This window comes from Ursus americanus, chromosome 12 (genome assembly GCF_024610735.1).
Source record: "Ursus americanus isolate L20-20 chromosome 12, mUrsAme1.1.p, whole genome shotgun sequence".
In the NCBI taxonomy this organism is placed as follows: domain Eukaryota; kingdom Metazoa; phylum Chordata; class Mammalia; order Carnivora; family Ursidae; genus Ursus; species Ursus americanus.
The window spans coordinates 71,822,138-71,843,111 of record NC_142138.1 but is presented as its reverse complement, the minus strand read 5'-3'; the positions used below and the strand labels follow the sequence as shown (position 1 = coordinate 71,843,111).

Sequence of the window (20,974 nt, the reverse complement as noted above, 5' to 3'; positions counted from 1 at the left end):
CAGAGGACAGCACCCACACAGTTTTAGCTATATAAAGGCCACTATCTCGATCCCCTGGTCACCCTGCAAGCTGCATCAGGCTTTATCCTACGTGTTCCTTTGGTGAACCAGGTGAGAGAAAATTCATCCAGCTACATGGATGGATATTTGATTATTGTCCACATTAGAAATTCAGGAGTAAGAGCTAAGTCAGAATTTAATATATATTTGGCCATTTCATTCTGCTTCTTTTTCTTTTCTTTTTGTTTATTTATTTGGTTGGTTAGTTTTGTTTATCCTGGGGTCTTTTTAGAATAAATTTGTTATTGTCAAGATGAATAATCCAAGAAGTTTGCCTTCTTCTAGGCCATTCCACACTCCCTTCCTAGTCTTTTGCATGCCATTTTTTTTCTGGGTTGGCCAGCTGAAATAGAGAGGTGGCCTGCACTGGTGTAGAGTACCTTCCCTGTTCAGTGTCAGTGCCTGGGACTCCAAGATCGAGTTATCCACAGTAGACAAACTACTGTCTGCATTGCTGAGCCTTTCTCCCTAGTTATTGAATAAGAATAAGATTGAAGTATTTGGTTGAAGCTGAGATTAGGATAGTTCCTGAGCACTGCTGAGGGCTATCTCATGCTTCTGAATCACCATGCTTCTGAATGCCCATTTTTTATTTGCTGAAGGCCTTAACCATCCTGTTTAGCATCTAGTGCCCAGAGGAGAAATAGGTATGATAGAAGGTATGTCACTTTTGACTCAAGAGAAACAGTGAAACACCAGAGAGACTGGGACAATACATCTGGGTGGTTCTGGAAACTTGGAAGCTCCAGGACAACACCCAGAACACCAAAGTACACAAAGTGTAGAGACATTATGTAAGGAATATATTCATCCAAGACATGGAGATCTGAGCTCTAATCCTAGTTCAGTCAGCAACATGCAATGACTTGATCCTAGCAAAGTAACCCAAAATTAACAAAGTTTTCACTGTATTGAAAGATCCCTAACCCATCCTTACTTGTTGAAGTATTTTAGGTTTAAAAGAGACAGGAGATTTGAAAAATCTCTTGCTTATAGATTAAAGGAAAACAACATGAATAATAGGGTCTTTTGTTTCTTTTTTCTTCAGGTTCACTTAAACTTGCAAAAAGATGACCGACCTCTTGAGAAGTGTTGTCACGGTCATTGATGTTTTCTACAAATACACCAAGCAAGATGGGGAATGTCGCACACTGAGCAAGGATGAACTAAAGGAACTTCTGGAGAAAGAGTTTCGTCCAATTATGAAGGTAAGAACCCATACACCAGGACTGAAGGCTGCTAGGGTCTTGTAAATTCTCTGTTATGTGACCAAAGATTAGCTAAAAAGTGCACACTCTCAATGGTCTTTGGACAAACTCTATGAGTGTACTTTTTGGGGAGATCAGAAAGTCTTCTGGGGCATTATTTATTTTTAGAAAGGTGAACGTTTTTTCATTTTCCTGTGTTCACCCATCATGTAGACCCTCAGACATTTTTATGCCCCCAGGTTTCTCCTTCTGAAAAAACAGAAAATAAATGTGTGCTAAAACATGAGTTAAAAGATTGCCCTATTAAATATGGAAGAAAAAGTATAGAGAGGGAAATGTCTACAGGGAGAGCTGGCCAAATATCCAGGATGACTAAAAACTGCAAACAAAAAACAAGCATTTCTTCCATCTATTTGAGAAATACTTAACTATTACCTTTAAAATTATAGATCCTAACATAGAATATATTAGCATGTAATGTTTAAAATGCATGTAAAACTAAAATATACCAGGTACCGAACTTGAATTATTCAACTCTTTTCTGTATGCTATACCTGAGTACCTAATACCCTAGCTAGGTCCTTGAATTGTATTCTGCTGGGGTTCCCAATAGATTATTCTTTTCTATTACCTCTTCTCACCTGCTGGGTCCTATTAGGCTGCTTTAGTTTAAAGTAACATTTGACTGGATTTAAAATACCTAATGTTAAACATCCACAATTCCACAGCTTTACCTGAATATTTTACCTGCCTATGTGGGCTAGGCTGAATAGGTCTCCTTTGGTATGTCACTTGTATACAGAACCCAGATGATCCAGACACAGTGGATGTTATCATGCACATGCTAGATCGAGATCATGACCGAAGACTGGACTTTACTGAGTTTCTTCTGATGGTATTCAAGCTGGCTATGGCCTGCAACAGGGTTCTCAGCAAAGAATACTGCAAAGCTTCAGGGTCAAAGAAGCATAGGCGTGGTCATCGACACCAAAAGGAAGAAAGTGAAACAGAAGAGGAAGAAGAAACACTGGGACAGAAATCAGGTTACAGATATTCAAGTTGGAGTGAAGGAGGGGAGCATGTTTATGGTTCTGAGGGCTTAAGGGGAAGAATGAAACATAGACATGGGTCAAACTCAAGGAGGCTGGGAAGGCAAGGTGGTTTATCTAGCTCAGGAAACCAAGAGGAATTTGAGAAAAGACGCCATTGGTCTAGCTCTGGTCACTCATGGAATAGTGGCAAAGAAAGACATGGTTCCAGCTCTGGAGAGCTGGGGGAAAGAAGAAACAAGTCACATGTTAGCCCCTCTAGGGATTCTGAAAAGGAATATGAATCTGGATCTGGATCTGGATCGAAGAGTAGGGGAAGGAAGAGTCATGGTGGTCTGTCACATGGATTGGATGTTAGTGGACTTGAATCAAACTCTACTCAGTCAAGAGAGAGTAGAGGACAAAAGCTTGGATCTAGCTCTAGAGGGTCAGGAGACAATGGAAGGCAAAGCTATGCATGTGGTTCCAGCAATTCAGGTGGGTGTGGAAGGCCACAAAATGCTTCTACTTCCTGTCAGGAAGGTAGATTTGGAGGGCAAGGAAATCAATCTAGCTGTACCCAGTCAGGATATCAATCAGGAAGTAGTGGAGGACTAGGTCATGGATGTAATTCAGGAGGTCAGTCTTCTGGATATGGTCAACATGAGCCTAGCTCCTGCAGCCAGTCTTCTAGTCAGAGAGAATATGGATCTAGAGCATGTGGTCAAACACAGAACTGTGGGAGACAACAGAGAACAGGTTCAAGTCAGTCCTCTTGCTGTGAACAGTATGGGTCTGGAACAAGTCAGTCTTCTAGTTATGGTCAATATGGATCTGGTTCTTGTGGACACTTTCCAAAATCTCATCAAAAAGGGTCTGGTTCAAATGAATTTTCTAAATGTGGACAACATGGGTCTGGCTCTGGACAGTCCTCTGGCTTTGGAAAACATGGGTCAGCCTCAGGTCAATCCTCTGGCTTTGAATATGGCTCTGGTTCATGTCAGTCCTCTGGATTTGGACAACATGAATTTGGCTCAGGACAGTCCTCTGGCTTTGGACAACATGGATCCAGCTCAGGTCAGTCCTCTAGCTTTGGACAACAGGGATCTGGCTCAGGTCAGTCCTCTGGCTGTGGCCAACATGGGTCAAGCTCAGGACAGTCCTCTGGCTTTGGACAACACGGATCCAGCTCAGGTCAGTCCTCTAGCTTTGGACAACAGGGATCTGGCTCAGGTCAGTCCTCTAGCTGTGGCCAACATGGGTCAAGCTCAGGACAGTCCTCTGGCTTTGGACAACACGGATCCAGCTCAGGTCAGTCCTCTAGCTTTGGACAACAGGGATCTGGCTCAGGTCATTCCTCTGGTTTTGGTCAGCATGGGTCTGTCTCAGGACAGTCCTTTGGTTATGGACAACATGGGTTTGGTGGACATCAATCTTCTAGCTCTGGACAACATAGGTATGGCTCAGGTCAATCCTCCAGCTTTGGATATGGATCTAGCAAACATCAGTCCCCTACCTCTGGGACTGGCTCAGGTCATTCACTGGGCTTTGGACAACATGAGTCTAGATCAGGTCACTCTAGCTATGGCCAACATAGTTCCAGCTCAGGGCAATCTGCCAGTTTTGGGTCTGGGTCTTCCTCAGGCAAGTCCTCTAAACATAGTCAACGTGAATCTAACTCAAGACAGTCTTCTACTTATGATCAACATGAGATTAGCTCAGGTCAATCAGCTGGCTATGACAAATATGACCGTAGGCTAGGAGGAGAAGAAAGCTATGGGACCTGTTCTGGAAAAGGGTCTCCAAAATCTGAAAGGCCTGTATCAGATTCACCTGAAAATCAGACAAGGGAAACAGCTAAAGGGAGACACAGAACTACTCATGCACAGTCGGGAGACATCAGTGGACATGATGGGTCTGGGCACAGTCAAGCCACCAGGACAGAATCCAGGAGGACTGCAAGAAAGGGATCTGGTCTCAGTGAGTCCAGTGACACTGAATGGCACTCAGAAGTCCCACAGACACATGCAGGATCCTCTCATGGCCACAGTGGACCTCAACAAGGAGACTCAGGATCCTTAGCTAAAGGGAGACAGGGAACTACTCATTACCAGTCACAAGACAACAGTAGAAGTGTCCAGTCGGGTCATGGACAAGCCACCAGGGCAGGAACCAGTAGGACTGCAAGAAGGAGGTCTAGTCTCAGTGAGTCCAGTGACATTGAAAGGTACTCAGGAGTCCCGCAGAAACACGCAGGATCCTCTCATGGACACACTGGATCTCTACAAGGAGACTCAGGATCCATAGCTAAAGGGAGACAGGGAACTACTCATGCACAGTCACGAGACACCAGTAGACATGGCCAGTTGGGTTGTGGACAAGCCACCAGTACAGAAACGAGTAGGACAGCAAGAAGAGAGTCTACTGTCAGTGAGTCCAGTGACACTGAAAGGCACTCAAGAGTCTCACAGACACACACAGGATCCTCTCATGGCCACACTGGATCTCATCATGCAGAGTCGGGATCCACAGCTGTAGGGAGACAGGGAATTAGTCACGGACAGTCAGGAGACACCAGTAGACATGCCCAAACCAGTGATGGACAAGCCACCAGGACAGCATCCAGTAGGGCTACAAGAAGGAGATCCAGTGGTAGTGAGTCCACTGACACAGAAAGGCACACAGGCGTCCCACAGACACATACAAGATCCTCTCATGACCACACTGGATCTCAACAAGGAGACTCAGGATCCACAGTTCGAGGGAGACAGGGAACTACGCATGCACAGTCACAAGACACCAGTAGAAATGTCCAGTCAGGTCATGGACAAGTAACCAGGACAGAATCCAGTAGCACTGCAAGACGGGGATCTAGTGTCAGTGAGTCCAGTGACACTGAAAGGCACTCAGGACTCTCAAAGGCACACACAGGATCCTCTCATGGCCACACTGGATCTCAACAAGGAGACTCGGGATCCACAGTTCTAGGGAGACAGGGAAGTGCACATGAACAGTCAGGAGATACCAATAGACATGCTCAGTCAGGTCATGGACGAACAACAAGGGCAGGGTCCAGTAGGACTGCAAGAACAGGATCTAGTCTCAGTGAGTCCAGTGACACAGAGGGGCACTCAGGAGTCTCCCAGACACACACAGGATCCTCTCATGGCCACACAGGATCTCAACATGGAGAGTCAGGAGCCACAGCTAAAGGGAGACAGAGAACTACACATGCACAGTCAGGAAATACCAGTAGACATACCCAAACTGGTCATGGACAAGCCACTGGGACACAGTCTAGTAGAGCTACAAGAAGGAGATCCAGTGTCAGTGAGTCCAGTGACACTGAAAGACACTCAGGAGTCCCACAGACACATGCAGGATCCTCTCCTGACCACACTGGATCTCAAAAAGGAGAGTCAAGATCCACAGCTCTAGGGAGACAGGGAACTACATATGAACAGTCAGGAGATACCAACAGATATGCTCAGTCAGCTCATGGACAACCCACCAGGGCAGGATCCAGTAGGACTGCAAGAACGGGATCTAATCTGAGTGAGTCCAGTGACACTGAAAGGCACTCAGGAGTCTCACAAACACAGGCAGGATCCTCTCATGGCCACAGTGGATCTCAACAAGGAGACTCAGTATCCACAGCTAAAGGGAGATGGGGATCTACCCATACACAGTCAGGAGATGCCAGCAGACATATCAACACCAGTCATGGACAAGCCACTGGGACACAGTCTAGTAGAGCTACAAGAAGGAAATCCAGTGCCAGTGAGTCCAGTGACACCGAAAGGCACTCAGGAGTCCCACAGACACATGCAGGATCCTCTCATGACCAGTCTGGATCTCAACAACGAGAGTCTGGATCATCAGCTACAGGGAGACATGGAACTCCTCATGCACAGTCAGAAGATACCAGTGGACATACACAAACTGGTCATGGACAAGCCACCGGGACACAGTCCAGCAGGGCTACAAGGAGATCCAGTGTCAGTGAGTCCAGTGATACTGAATGGCACTCAGGTGTCCCACAGACACACACAGGATCCTCTCATGGCCACACTGGATCTCTACATGGAGAGTCAGGAGCCACAGCTAAAGGGAGACAGAGAACTACACATGCACAGTCAGGAGATACCAGTAGACATACACAAACTGGTCATGGACAAGCCACTGGGACACAGTCTAGTAGAGCTACAAGAAGGAGATCCAGTGTCAGTGAGTCCAGTGACACTGAAAGACACTCAGGAGTCCCACAGACACATGCAGGATCCTCTCATGACCACACTGGATCTCAACAAGGAGAGTCAAGATCCACAGCTCTAGGAAGACAGGGAACTACATATGAACAGTCAGAAGATACCAACAGATATGCTCAGTCAGCTCATGGACAAACCACCAGGGCAGGTTCCAGTAGGACTGCAAGAACGGGATCTAATCTGAGTGAGTCCAGTGACACTGAAAGTCACTCAGGAGTCTCCCAGACACATGCAGAATCCTCTCATGGCCACACTGGGTCTCAACAAAGAGACTCAGTATCCACAGCTAAAGGGAGACATGGAACTCCTCATGCACAGTCAGAAGATACCAGCAGACATACCCAAACTGGTCATGGACAAGCCACCAGGACACAGTCCAGCAGGGCTACAAGGAGATCCAGTGTCAGTGAGTCCAGTGACACTGAATGGCACTCAGGTGTCCCACAGGCACACACAGGATCCTCTCATGGCCACGCTGGATCTCAACAAGGAGAGTCAGGAACAACAACTACAGGGAGACAGGGAACTACTCATGCACAGTCAGGAGATACCAGTAGATGTTCCCAAACCAGTGATGGACAAACCACCAGGACAGCATCCAGTAGGGCTACAAGTAGGAGATCTATGGGCAGTGAGTCCAGTGACACAGAGGGGCACTCAGGAGTCTCCCAGACACACCCAGGATCCTCTCATGGCCACACAGGATCTCAACATGGAGAGTTAGGATCCACAGCTAAAGGGAGACAGGGAACTAGTCACGCACAGTCAGGAGACACCGGTAGACGTGCCCAGTCGGGTCATGGACAAACCATCAGGACAGCATCCAGTAGGAATGCAAGAAGGACACCCAGTGTCAGTGAATCCAATGACACTGAAAGTCACTCAGGAGTCTCACAGACACACGCAGAATCCTCTCATGGCCACACTGGGTCTCAACGAGGAGACTCAGTATCCACAGCTAAAGGGAGACATGGAACTCCTCATGCACAGTCAAGAGATACCAGCAGACATACCCAAACTGGTCATGGACAAGCCACTGGGACACAGTCCACCAGAGCTACAAGAAGGAGATCCAGTGTCAGTGAGTCCAGTGACACTGAAAAGCACTCAGGTGTCCCACAGACACACACAGGATCCTCTTATGGCCACACTGGATCTCAACAAGGAGGCTCAGGATCCACAGTTCGAGGGAGACAGGGAACTACGCATGCACAGTCACAAGACACCAGTAGAAATGTCCAGTCAGGTCATGGACAAGTATCCAGGACAGAATCCAGTAGCACTGCAAGACGGGGATCTAGTGTCAGCGAGTCCAGTGACACTGAAAGGCACTCAGGACTCTCACAGACACACACAGGATCCTCTCATGGCTACGCTGGATCTCAACAAGGGGACTCGGGATCCACAGTTCTAGGGCGACAGGGAAATGCACATGAACAGTCAGGAGATACCAATAGACATGCTCAGTCGGGTCATGGACAAACGACAAGGTCAGGGTCCAGTAGGACTGCAAGAACAGGATCTAGTCTCAGTGAGTCCAGTGACACTGAAAAGCACTCAGGGGTCTCACAGACACACGCAGAATCCTCTCATGGCCACAGTGGATCTCAACAAGGAGACTCGGTATCCACAGCTAAAGGGAGACAGGGAACTACTCATGCACAGTCAGGAGACATCAGTGGACATGCTGGGTCTGGGCACGGTCAAGCCACCAGGACAGAAAGCAGTAGGACAGCAAGAAGGGGATCTAGTGTCAGTGAGTCCAGTGACTCGGAAAGACACTCAGGAGTCACACAGACAGATGCAGGATCCTCTCATGAACACACTGGATCTCTACAAGGAGAGTCAGGATCCATAACTAAAGGGATACAGGGAACTACTAATGCACAGTCACGAGACACCGGTAGAAATGTCCAGTTGGATCATGGAGAAGCCACCAGGAGAGAATCCAGTAGCACCGCAAGAAGGGGATCTAGTGTCAGTGAGTCCAGTGACACTGAAAGGCACTCAGGAGTCTCCCAGACACACACAAAATCCTCTCATGGCCACACAGGATCTCAACATGGAGAGTCAGGAGCCACAGCTAAAGAGAGACAGAGAACTACACATGCACAGTCAGGAGATACCAGTAGACATACCCAAACTGGTTATGGACGAGCCACTGGAACACAGTCTAGTAGAGCTACAAGAAGGAGATCCAGTGTCAGTGAGTCCAGTGACACTGAAAGTCACTCAGGAGTCTCACAAACACACGCAGGATCCTCTCATGGCCACAGTGGATCTCAACAAGGAGACTCAGTATCCACAGCTAAAGGGAGACGGGGATCTACCCATGCACAGTCAGGAGATGCCAGAAGACATATCAACACCAGTCATGGACAAGCCACTGGGACACAGTCCAGTAGAGCTACAAGAAGGAAATCCAGTGTCAGTGAGTCCAGTGACACCGAAAGGCACTCAAGAGTCCCACAGACACATGCAGGATCCTCTCATGACCAGTCTGGATCTCAACAACGAGAGTCTGGATCATCAGCTACAGGGAGACATGGAACTCCTCATGCACAGTCAGGATATACCAGTGGACATACACAAACTGGTCATGGACAAGCCACCGGGACACAGTCCAGCAGGGCTACAAGGAGATCCAGTGTCAGTGAGTCCAGTGATACTGATTGGCACTCAGGTGCCCCACAGACACACACAGGATCCTCTCATGGCCACACTGGATCTCAACAAGGAGATTCGGGAACAACAGCTACAGGGAGACAGGGAACTACTCATGCACAGTCAGGAGATACCAGTAGACGTTCACAAACCAGTGATGGACAAGCCACCAGGAGAGCATCCAGTAAGGCTACAAGTAGGAGATCTACGGGCAGTGAGTCCAGTGACACAGAGGGGCACTCAGGAATCTCCCAGACACACACAGGATCCTCTCATGGCCACACTGGATCTCAACATGGAGAGTTAGGATCCACAGCTAAAGGGAGACAGGGAACTACTCACGCACAGTCACGGGACAGCAGTAGACATGCCCAGTCTGGTCATGGACAAACCACCAGGGCAGGATCCAGTAGGACTACAAGAAGGGGATCTAGTATCAGTGAGTCCAGTGACACTGAAAAGCACTCAGGAGTCCCACAGACACACGCAGGATCCTCTCATGGCCACACTGGATCTCAACATGGAGAGTCAGGATCCATAGCTAAAGGGAGACAGGGAACTACTCATGCACAGTCAGGAGACATCAGTGGACATGCTGGGTCTGGGCATGGTCAAGCCACCAGAACAGAAAGCAGTAGGACTGCAAGAAGGGGATCTAGTGTCGGTGAGTCCAGTGACACTGAAAGGCACTCAGGCGTCCCACAGACACACACAGGATCCTCTCATGACGACACTGGATCTCAACAAGGAGAGTCAAGATCCACAGCTAAAGGGAGACAGGGAACTAGTCACGCACAGTCAGGAGACACCAGTAGACATGCCCAGTCGGGTTATGGACAAACCACCAGGACAGGATCCAGTAGGAATGCAAGAAGGACATCCAGTGTCAGTGAATCCAGTGACACTGAAAGTCACTCAGGAGTCTCACAGACACATGCAGAATCCTCTCATGGCCACACTGGGTCTCAACAAGGAGACTCAGTATCCACAGCTAAAGGGAGACATGGAACTCCTCATGCACAGTCAGGAGATACCAGCAGACATACCCAAACTGGTCATGGACAAGCCACCAGGACACAGTCCAGCAGGGCTACAAGGAGATCCAGTGTCAGCGAGTCCAGTGACACTGAATGGCACTCAGGTGTCCCACAGACACACACAGGATCCTCTCATAGCCACACTGGATCTCAACAAGGAGAGTCGGGAACAACAGCTACAGGGAGACAGGGAACTACTCATGCACAGCCAGGAGATACCAGTAGACATTCCCAAACCAGTGATGGACAAGCCACCAGGACAGCATCCAGTAGGGCTACAAGTAGGAGATCCAGGGGCAGTGCATCCAGTGACACAGAGGGGCACTCAGTTATCCCACAGACACACACAGGATCCTCTCTAGGCCACACCGGATCTCAGCAAGGAGACTCAGGATCCATAGCTCTAGGGAGACAGGGAACTACTCACGGACAGTCAGGAGATGCCAGGGGACATGCTGAGTCTGGGTACGGTCAAGCCACCAGGACAGAAAGCAGTAGGACTGCAGGAAGGGGATCCAGTGTCAGTGAGTCCAGTGACACTGAAAGGCCCTCAGGAGTCCCACAGACACAGGCAGGATCATCTCATGTTCACACTGGATCTCAACATGGAGAGTCAGGATCCACAGCTAAAGGTAGACAGCGAACTATTCATCAACAGTCAGGAGATAGCACTAGACATGCCCAGTCTGGTCATGGACAAGCCACCAGGACACAATCCAGTAGAACTGCAGGAAGGGGATCTAGTGTCAATGAGTCCAGTGACACTGAAAGACATTCAGGAGTTGGACAGACACATGCAGGATCCCCACATGGCCACAGTGGATCTCAACATGCAGAGTCACGATCCACAGCTAAAGGGAGACAGGGAACTACTCATGGACACTCAGGAGACATCAGTGGACATGCCCAGTCTGGTCATGGACAAGCCACCATGACAGAATCTAGTAGGAGCGGAATAAGGGGATCTAGTCTCAGTGAATCCAGTGACACTGAAAGGTCCTCAGGAGTGTCACAAAGACACTCAGTTTCTAGTCATGGGCATTACGGGTCTGTCCCCAAACACACAGTTACTGATACAACTAGAAGGTATGAATCTAGCACTGAACAGTCAGGAGATAGTTCTAAGCATTCTATCATAGATCATGGGTGGACATCAATTCAGAAGCAACCAGTTTCTGGAAGTTCACAGAATTTTGGATCCTCCCATGAGCTGACAGGAGACAAATCTACATACTCAGGCTCTGTCCAGGGGCAGACCACATCTTCCCATGGGCAATTAGGAACTGGCACAATAGAGAGACATGGGTCCAGCCATACACAGTCACATGATACCCATGGGCAGTCCAAGGACAGCATAAGGAAACAGTCACATAGCAGTCATCACCAATCTAGAGTAAGTCATTCTCAGTCACAGATTAGTGGAAGACAACATGGATCAGGTCAAGGTTGGAAACATGGCAGTTATGGAAGTGCAGAATATGACTATGGGCAGTCTGGGTATGGACCTTCTGGGGGCAGCAGAACAAGCAGCCGCAATGCTAGCCCTTTGAGGTCATTGGATAGAGCTGCAAACAATCAAGTGTCTACACACGGACAATCAGTTTCTCGATTTGACCATACAGGATCAAAAGCAACTGAAATAATAGGAAGACAAAGTTCAAGTCATGGACAGTCAAGTGATTCCCATAATCAGTCTGGATCCAATGTAACTAGAAGACAGGGATCTATTCATGGGCATTCAGTAGTAAGTCATGAACAATCAAATGACACCCATGTTCAATCTGGAAGATGGGGATCTATTACTCATAAGCAGTCAAGCAACCATTCTATATCCAGCCATGGACAGTCCATATCAGCTCACAGCTATTCAAAATCTAATTCAACTCAAAGGCATGGATCCCATAGTGATAATAAAGAGCATTCAGAAGATTGGGGGAAACAGATTCATGAACCATCAGGGTCTAGTCATGGACAGTCAGAATTCAATACTATAGGTATATATGGATCCAGCCAGCAGCATTTGGGAGATACATCTTCTCATGAGCAGGTAAGATCCAGCACAAGTTTAGTAAGACAGGGATTAAGTAATAGACAATCAGGAGACATCCAAGGTGAATCTGGATCCAGCACTAATGAAAGACAAGTATATAGCCATGGACTATCAAGTGACAGCTATGGGCAGTCAATTGACAGCAGAAGCAGAAGTCAAGGATTCATTTCTAGTCACTCTCATGATAGTCAAGACCTTACAGGAACTGAAGAATGTGGGTATAAATATTCATCAAGCAGTACAGTCATGTGGACGGGGGAAAAGCAAAAGCAAGGGCCTGAATCAAGTTTGTTAGGAAGCACCAGAATATATAGTCAGGATGTGGATGATAAGCAGGCAAGAAACATGGATGCCAGAGGTTGCCACAAAAGGGAGAGAACAGACTCAGGTTCCTTTCACTTAGATAGCAAAACTCCACTCTATGAATATGTCCAAGAACAAAGGTATTATTACTTTGAATAATCATTTGAAGCCAACAGAAAACAAACTAACTCAAGATAAGAACCAACCCGAGAAGAAATGAAAATACAACATGGAATTAAATTATTTACCGTGATCCTTTCTTTTGTTAGTGGGGGCATATGCCTGTTCTTTTATTTAACTGTAGCACTGTACTCTATTCCTCTCATTCGGTGTGGGTTGTTTTTCTTTTTTTTTTTAAGTCTCCATAAAAAAAAAAAAGACTCCATAATCACTAAGCTCTTTGTATAGAAAACAGTGAATGGAAGAAGTAAATAGCACTTGGAACTATATTCAGAACTATATGACAAAATGATTTGAGTGCTTTGGGATAAAATAATCATTTTTTAAAAAATGTCTGAAACTCAGATTTTGGACTTTCCAGATTGTATTTTAATTGACCACTGACAAACCTATCCAGGGAGCTAAGGAACATGATTTTGGAGCCAAAATTTCTCTAATAATATTGTAACACATTCCATGTCCTGAGCAAAGAATGTTGTAGTAGTTGAAGAGTCAGAATATTTGCATCTTTTGTGCCACCACTGGAACTTCATATTACTACTTTTGAATTTATTGTCATGACCTCCTATATTGCATAAAAATTGTCAATAAACTTTCTAACAAGGTATAGTTGCTCTTCTTTTTTGTCTTCACAAACAAACATAGCTCCCTGCCATGGGATCATATGAACATTTCTTTTTTAATTTTATTTTATTTAAATTCAATTAATTCACATATACTGTATCATTAGTTTCAGAGATAAAGTTCAGTTATTCATCAGTTGCATTATGACGCCCAATGTTTATTACACACGTGTCCTTTTTAATGCCCGTCACTCAGTTAACCCATCCTCCCACCTACCTCCCCTACAGCAACCCTCAGTTTGTTTTCCATAGTTAAGAGTCTCTTATGGTTTGCCTCCCTCTCAGTTTTCATCTGATTTTATTTTTCCTTCCCTTCCCCTATGATCCTCTTTCGTTTCCTAAATTCCACATATGAGTGAAATCATATGGTATTTGTCTTTCTCTAACTGACTTATTTTGCTTAGCATAATTCCTTCTAGTTTCATCCATGTCATTGCAAATGGCAAGATTTCATTCTTTTTGGTGGCTGAGTGATATTCCAGTGTGTGTGTGTGTGTGTGTGTGTGTGTGTGTGTGTGTGTGTGTGTGTTTACATACCACATCTTCTTTATTGATTCATCTGTCAATGGAAATCTGGGCTTTTTATTTACTTTGGCTATTGTGGACACTGCTGCTATAAATATTGCATTTTCTTCCACTTTCACTTTTGAAATTCAAATTAAAGTGAAATTCATCAAGGGTGTTCAAGATCACAAGCCGCTATTTGGGGCAGAAGTTTTATGAAAAAACAAAACACAAGCTGAATTTTCTGATTAGACTCAGAATATATTCAATTTACTTTTAAATATTTTAAGAAAGCCTATACAAACTTTGATCACTGTGCTATGTGATCAACAGTACACTAGTCATCTTAGTTAATTAGTGAAAGAAAAGAAAATAATTGTTATACTATAAATGTACACATAAAAAATAACTGAATATATGGTAGTTAACCCTAAATAGTAATCAATTCATACATATCTATCCATCACCATTCATTCTCTGAATAAACACTAATTATCAAAGCATCATTAGAAATTGCTGCTATAAACATTAGGGTGCATGTGCCACTTCAAATCACTACATTTGTATCCTTTGGGTAAATACATAGTAGTGTAATAGCACCAATGTCCACAATAGCCAAAATATGGAAAGAGCCCAGATATCCATTGACAGATAAATCAATAAAGAAGATGTGGCATATATATATATATACAATGGACTATTACTCAGCCACCAAAAAGAATGAAATCTTGCCATTTGTAATGACATGGATAAAACTAGAGGAACTATGCTAAGAAAAATAAGTCAGTTAGAAAAAGACAAATACCATATTATTTCACTCATATGTGGAATTTAAGAAATGAAAGAGGATCATAGGGGAAGGGAAGGAAAAATAAAATCAGATGAAAACAGAGAGGGAGGCAAACCATAAGAGACTCTTTACTATGGAAAACAAACTGAGGGTTGCTGGAGGAGGGGGGGGGGAATGGGATAACTGGGCAATGAGTATTAAGGAGGGCACTTGAAGTAATGAGCACTGGGTGTTGTATGCAACTCATGAATCACTGGATTGTATCCCTGAAACTAATAATACAGTACACATCAATTAAATTGAACTGGGTGATGGGCATTAAAGAGGGCATGTGATATGATGAACACTGGGTGTTATACTGAACTAATGAATCATTGAACATTTTATCAAAAACTAATGATGTACTATACCTTGGCTAATTGAATTTAAAATAACTAACTAATTAATAACAAAAATTTTAAAAAACAAAAAACCACCAATAGTAATTGAAATATTGGTAAGGGGAGCTAAAATGGCAGAGTAGTAGGAGGACCCTATGCTTGCCACATCCCTTAAGGCAGCTGAATAAATATACAATCATTCTGAACACCTAAGAAATCAATCTGAGGACTAACAGAACAAAGTGCACAACTTGAGGGAGAAGAGACCATATCATGGAAGGTAGGAGGTGCAGGGATGTGATTTGGGGGAGAAAAGGATCACAGGTACTGTGGAAGGGAGGGAGTCCTGATCATGGAGAAAGGTGATAGAGAGACAGAGACAGAGAGACAGACAGCAGCCATTGACTGGAAAAATGAGAGGGGCTGATTATCAAGAGATTTTACAACCAGTGGAGCTCAAAGGCTGGAGTTTTAGAGGTCTGTGCCATGGCTGGTATTGAGTCTGGCAGGCCCTGCAGTGCTCCTGTGGAGAAGGAGGGCAAAGGCATGGGAGCAGATGGCATGATCTGAGGGTCCCCTGGGTTGCACTGAAAAAGATGTTTCCCCCTTCCTGGAGTGATCTGGGAGAGGTGGCATTGCCTCTCAGGGGAAAAAAGAGCCAGCAGTTGACACTGTGTTCCCCCATCCTTAAAGCATAAGTCAGACTCAGCTGCTGAGGACAGGTAACCCGGACACCGGCTTTTTGCTGCACTTCACTCTAAACTCGGGGCCCCTGCATATTGGTGCAACTGTCCTTCCGGAACAAATCTACACCAACCCTGCACAGCAAGACCCTCCCCAAGAGGACCAGTGTGGGTCCATGCCATGCAATTTTCCTAAACTCTGGAGTTTTGAAACTCAGATGGCCTGTCCGGGATAAAACACAGGCGCACTGCACTGCCAGGCAGGCAGATGTCCATGACACATACAGGGTGAAGGCAGAGATCTGAGGAGCACCTGGGACATACAAGGGGAGATTGTTCACTCTCCTGTGAGGGCTTCCCAAATAGCAGGTACAAACTCTCCTCTCTGGGGATGACAGAGAGGCTGGCACCATTGTTCTCCCTCTCTCAATCATCAGCACTATTGACTTCAGTGAGCAGCACAGTGCCCACGGTGAAGGCATGAGCTGCTTACACCAAGCCCCAATACCATGTGCTCTGCAGTTGCTTCTTTATTTGGGCAAGTGTTCCTGAGAACCAGAACAGTGGGCCACTCCTCAGAAGACCAGCACAACCCCCCAAGTCTACTAACCATAGACTGTTGCAAAGCTTAAGTATAGGGGGGAAAGCATCAAGCCTCTTTTAACAAGCAGAACAGAGCACACCTAGTTAAACTTGCCACTTTCTGGACAAGATCCAAATACTCCTCATTGCAAGCAAGGAGACACTCTGCAGAGGACTGACCTGAGGGCTAGAGAAGCCATAACACACCAGCTCAGTGTGCACAGCATACACCAGAGACCTTTCCTGAGGCACCAAGTGCTAGCCAGTATATGACCTCTTCTTCATAAAGCCAGAAACATAATAGGATTTCCTAAAACGCAGAACACAGAGACGTAAACAAAATGCCAAGATGGAGGAATTCATCGCAAAAGAAAGAGCAAAAAGGTCATATCTAGGGATCTAATCAACAGATACAAGCAATATACCTGATCCAGAATATAAGCAAAAAACATAAGGATACTAACTGGGCTTAAAAAGGCATACAAGACACCAGGGAGTAGCTTACTGCAGAGATAAAAGACCTAAAAACTAGTCAGGCTAAATTATTTTTTATAATACTTTTTTATTATGTTATGTTAGTCACCATACAATATATCCTTAGTTTTTGATGTAACGCTCCATGATTCATTATTTGTGTATAACACCCAGTGCACCATGCAATACGTGCCCTCCTTAATACCCATGACTGACCTATCCCATTCCCCCACCCCCCTCCCCTCTGAAGCCCTCAGTTTGCTTCCCAGAGTCCATAGTCTCTCATGCTTCATCCCCCTTCTGATTACCCCCTCCTTTCTTTATCCCTTTCTTCTCCTACCGATCTTCCTACTTCTTATGTTCCATAGATGAGAGAAACCATACGATAATTGTCTTTCTCTGCTTGGAGTTAAGATGGCGGAGGAATAGGGGACCCCTTTTTCAGCCGGTCCCCTGAGTCGAGCTGGATAGGTACCAGACCAGCCTATATAACCACGGAATCAGCCTGAGACGCAGGATGATGCATCTGGATCTCTACAAATGAACATCTCCAGCGCTGAGTATTGAGGTACCAAGAGGGGAGCTGTAAACCGTGCACGGATATCGGAAGATAAACGGAAGGGGGAGGGAGCCGCCGCGTTTGGGCGCCGGGAAGCGGCAGCCACCTGCACGGGGGAGCGGGCGGACACACAGAGGGCACCCGCGAGAGAGCGGACTGAGACCGGTGAGCCGTGAACGCGCGCGCCACCAGGCATCTCCCGGAACACCGGAATCCCGGTGTGCTCACGGGATCCAGACTGAGACCGGGAACTCCCGGAGCGCGCGCGGGGCGGCTGGCGGCTGGCGGGCCACCTGCACGGGGGAGCGGGCGGACTCGCGGTCGGCACCCGCGAAACAGCAGACTGAGACCCTGAACCGGGTGCGCGCGCCACCAGGCTTCTCACGAAACTCCGGAATCGAGGTGTGCTCACCAGGCATAGACTGAGACCGGGAGACCCGGGAGCGCGCTGGGCGGCCGGTGGCTGGCGGCATTAGAAACACAAAGGACAGAGACGCGCCGGCCCTGGAAGTGAGGGCAGGGTCGCCGAGTTGGTGCGCACATCCCGGGACGGCCGCAGGGTTGAGCAGCACCAACAGTAACAGAGTTAAAGTGGCCAGAACATCAGTGGAGAACGGGCCGCAATCCCTCTGTTCTGTGACAATGCAGCCTCTGCTGCTCTGACCCTCAGAAGAGGCATAGCCGGCCGCCAGGGAAAGCCGCCAGAGAACAAAAGCCTGGAAATACCGGCTCAGAGAGTGCCCATCCCCATCCTCCCTCGCAGGGGACACGGAGACTCTAACCAAACAGGGTTGCCTGAGTATCGGCGCGGCAGGCCCCTCCCCCAGAACACAGAAGGCAGGCTGAAAAATCAAGAAGCCCACAACCGGAGGCGCCTGGGTGGCGCAGTCATTGAGCTCCTGTCTCCGGCTTAGGGCGTGATCCCGGCGTTCCGGAAAGGAGTCCCTCATCGGGCTCCTCCGCTGGGAGCCTGCTTCTTCCTCTCTCACTCCCCTGCTTCTGTTTCGTTCTTGCTGAATGTCTGTTTCCCTCTCTCAGATAAGTAAATAAATAAAATCTTTAAAGAAGAAGCCCACATCTCTAAGATCCCTATAAAACAAGGGGCACGGCCTGGGACCCAGTCAATAATTTTGGGCTCTGGAAAGCCCGCAACCTCTCTTCATCAGAATGACAAGAAGGAGAAGCCCCCCCCAGCAAAGAAAAGACAGTGAATCAGTGGCCTCTGCCACAGAAGTAACGGATATGGATGTAACCAAATTATCAGAAATGGAATTCAGAGTAACAATGGTCAAGATAATGAGTAGACTTGAAAAAAGTATTCAGGAAAATATTACTGAGAATATACAATCCCTAAGGGCGGAAATGAGAGCGAATTTGACAGAAATTAAAAATTCTATGAGCCAAATGCAGGCAAAACTAGAGGCTCTGACGGCCAGGGTCACGGAAGCGGAGGAAAGGGTTAGTGAATTGGAGGATGGGTTAATAGAGGAAAAAATAAAAATAGAAGATGGTCTTAAAAAAATCCACGCCCACGAATGTTGGCTACGGGAGATTACTGACTCAACGAAACGATCCAATGTTAGAATCATCGGCATCCCCGAGGGGGTGGAGAAAAACAGAGGTCTAGAAGAGATATTTGAACAAATTGTAGCTGAAAACTTCCCTAATCTAGCAAGGGAAACAAACATTCGTGTCCAAGAGGCAGAGAGGACCCCTCCCAAGCTCAACCATGACAGACCTACACCACGTCACGTCATAGTGCAATTCGCAAATATGAGATCCAAGGAAACAGTATTGAAAGCGGCCAGGGCAAAGAAATTTCTCACGTACCAAGGCAAAGGCATCAGAATTACATCAGACCTGTCTACACAGACCTGGAATGAGAGAAAGGGTTGGGGGAGCATTTTTAAAGCTCTTTCAGAGAAAAACATGCAGCCAAGGATCCTTTATCCAGCAAGGCTGTCATTCAGAATTGATGGAGAAATAAAGACATTTCAGAATCGACAGTCACTAGCCAATTTCATAACCACGAAACCAGCCCTACAGGAGGTATTACGGGGGGTTCTATAAAAGTAAAAAGGCCCCAAGAGTGATACAAAACAGAAAGTCACAGCCAATACAAACAAAGACTTTACTGACAACATGGCAGAATTAAAAGCATATCTCTCAGTACTCAGCCTGAACATTAATGGTTTAAATTCTGGTTTCAAACGCCACAGGGTTGCAGATTGGATAAAAAGAAATGACCCATCCATTTGCTGTCTACAAGAGACTCATTTCGAACCCAAAGATGCATTCAGACTGAGAGTAAGGGGATGGAGTACCATCTTTCACGCAAATGGGCCTCAAAAGAAAGCTGGGGTAGCAATTCTCATATCAGATAAATTGGATTTTAAACTACAGACTATAGTTAGAGATGCAGAAGGGCACTATATTATTCTTAAAGGAAGTATTCAACAAGTGGATATGACAATTATAAATATATATGCCCCCAACAGGGGAGCAGCAAGATACACAAGCCAACTCTTAACCAGAATAAAGAGACATATAGATAAAAATACATTAATAGTAGGGGACCTCAACACTCCACTCTCAGAAATAGACAGAACACCCTGGCAAAAACTAAGCAAAGAATCAAAGGCTTTGAATGCCATACTCGACGAGTTGGACCTCTTAGATATATATAGAACACTACACCCCAGAACCAAAGAATACTCATTCTATTCTAATGCCCATGGAACATTTTCAAGAATAGACCATGTTCTGGGACACAAAACAGGTCTCAGCCGATACCAAAAGATTGAAATTATCCCCTGCATATTCTCAGACCACAACGCTCTGAAATTGGAACTCAACCACAAGGAAAAATTTGGAAGAAACTCAAACACTTGGAGACTAAGAACCATCCTGCTCAGGAATGACTCGATAAACCAGGAAATCAAAAATCAAATTAAACAATTTATGGAGACCAATGAGAATGAAAATACAACAGTCCAAAACCTATGGGATACTGCAAAGGCAGTCCTAAGGGGGAAATACATAGCCATCCAAGCCTCACTCAAAAGAATAGAAAAATCTAAAATGCAGTTTTTATATTCTCACCTCAAGAAGCTGGAACAGCAACAGAGGGACAGGCCTAATCCACGCACAAGGAAGCAGTTGACCAAAATTAAAGCTGAAATCAATCAAGCAGAAACCAGAAGTACAGTAGAGCAGATCAACAGGACTAGAAGCTGGTTCTTGGAGAGAATCAATAAAATTGACAGACCACTGGCAAGACTTATCCAAAAGAAAAAAGAAAGGACCCAGATTATTAAAATTATGAATGAAAAAGGAGAGGTCACGACGAACACCATTGAAATTGGAAGGATTATTAGAAATTTTTATCAACAGCTATATGCCAATAAACTAAGCAATCTGGAAGAGATGGAATCCTTCCTGGAAACCTATAAACTACCAAGATTGAAAAAGGAAGAAATTGATTTCTTAAACAGGCCAATTAATTATGAAGAAATTGAGTCAGTGATAAACAACCTTCCAAATAACAAAACTCCAGGCCTGGACAGTTTTCCTGGGGAATT

At 45.9% G+C, this 20,974-nt stretch overlaps 1 protein-coding gene and 1 long non-coding RNA gene across 3 annotated transcripts in view; one reads left to right on the top strand and one right to left on the bottom strand.

The window, feature by feature from the left end:
• The window catches only part of LOC148109233 (uncharacterized), a 338,759-nt gene that overhangs the window by 115,318 nt on the left and 202,467 nt on the right, over nt 1-20,974 (bottom strand). The window lies entirely within an intron of this gene.
• Nucleotides 1,107-12,777, top strand: LOC123787755 (uncharacterized). Its single transcript, XM_045790650.2, has 2 exons — nt 1,107-1,268; nt 2,071-12,777. The coding sequence occupies exons 1-2, from the start codon at nt 1,131-1,133 to the stop codon at nt 12,775-12,777; spliced, it is 10,845 nt and encodes a 3,614-aa protein (XP_045646606.2). The 5' UTR covers nt 1,107-1,130.

Bases quoted from the DNA above. Each gene is read 5' to 3' on its own strand.
- LOC123787755 (XM_045790650.2), top strand. From the start codon at position 1,131: ATGACCGACCTCTTGAGAAGTGTTGTCACGGTCATTGATGTTTTCTAC. The intron at 1,269-2,070 runs GTAAGAACCCAT...ACTTGTATACAG, and splicing joins AGTTTCGTCCAATTATGAAG to AACCCAGATGATCCAGACAC.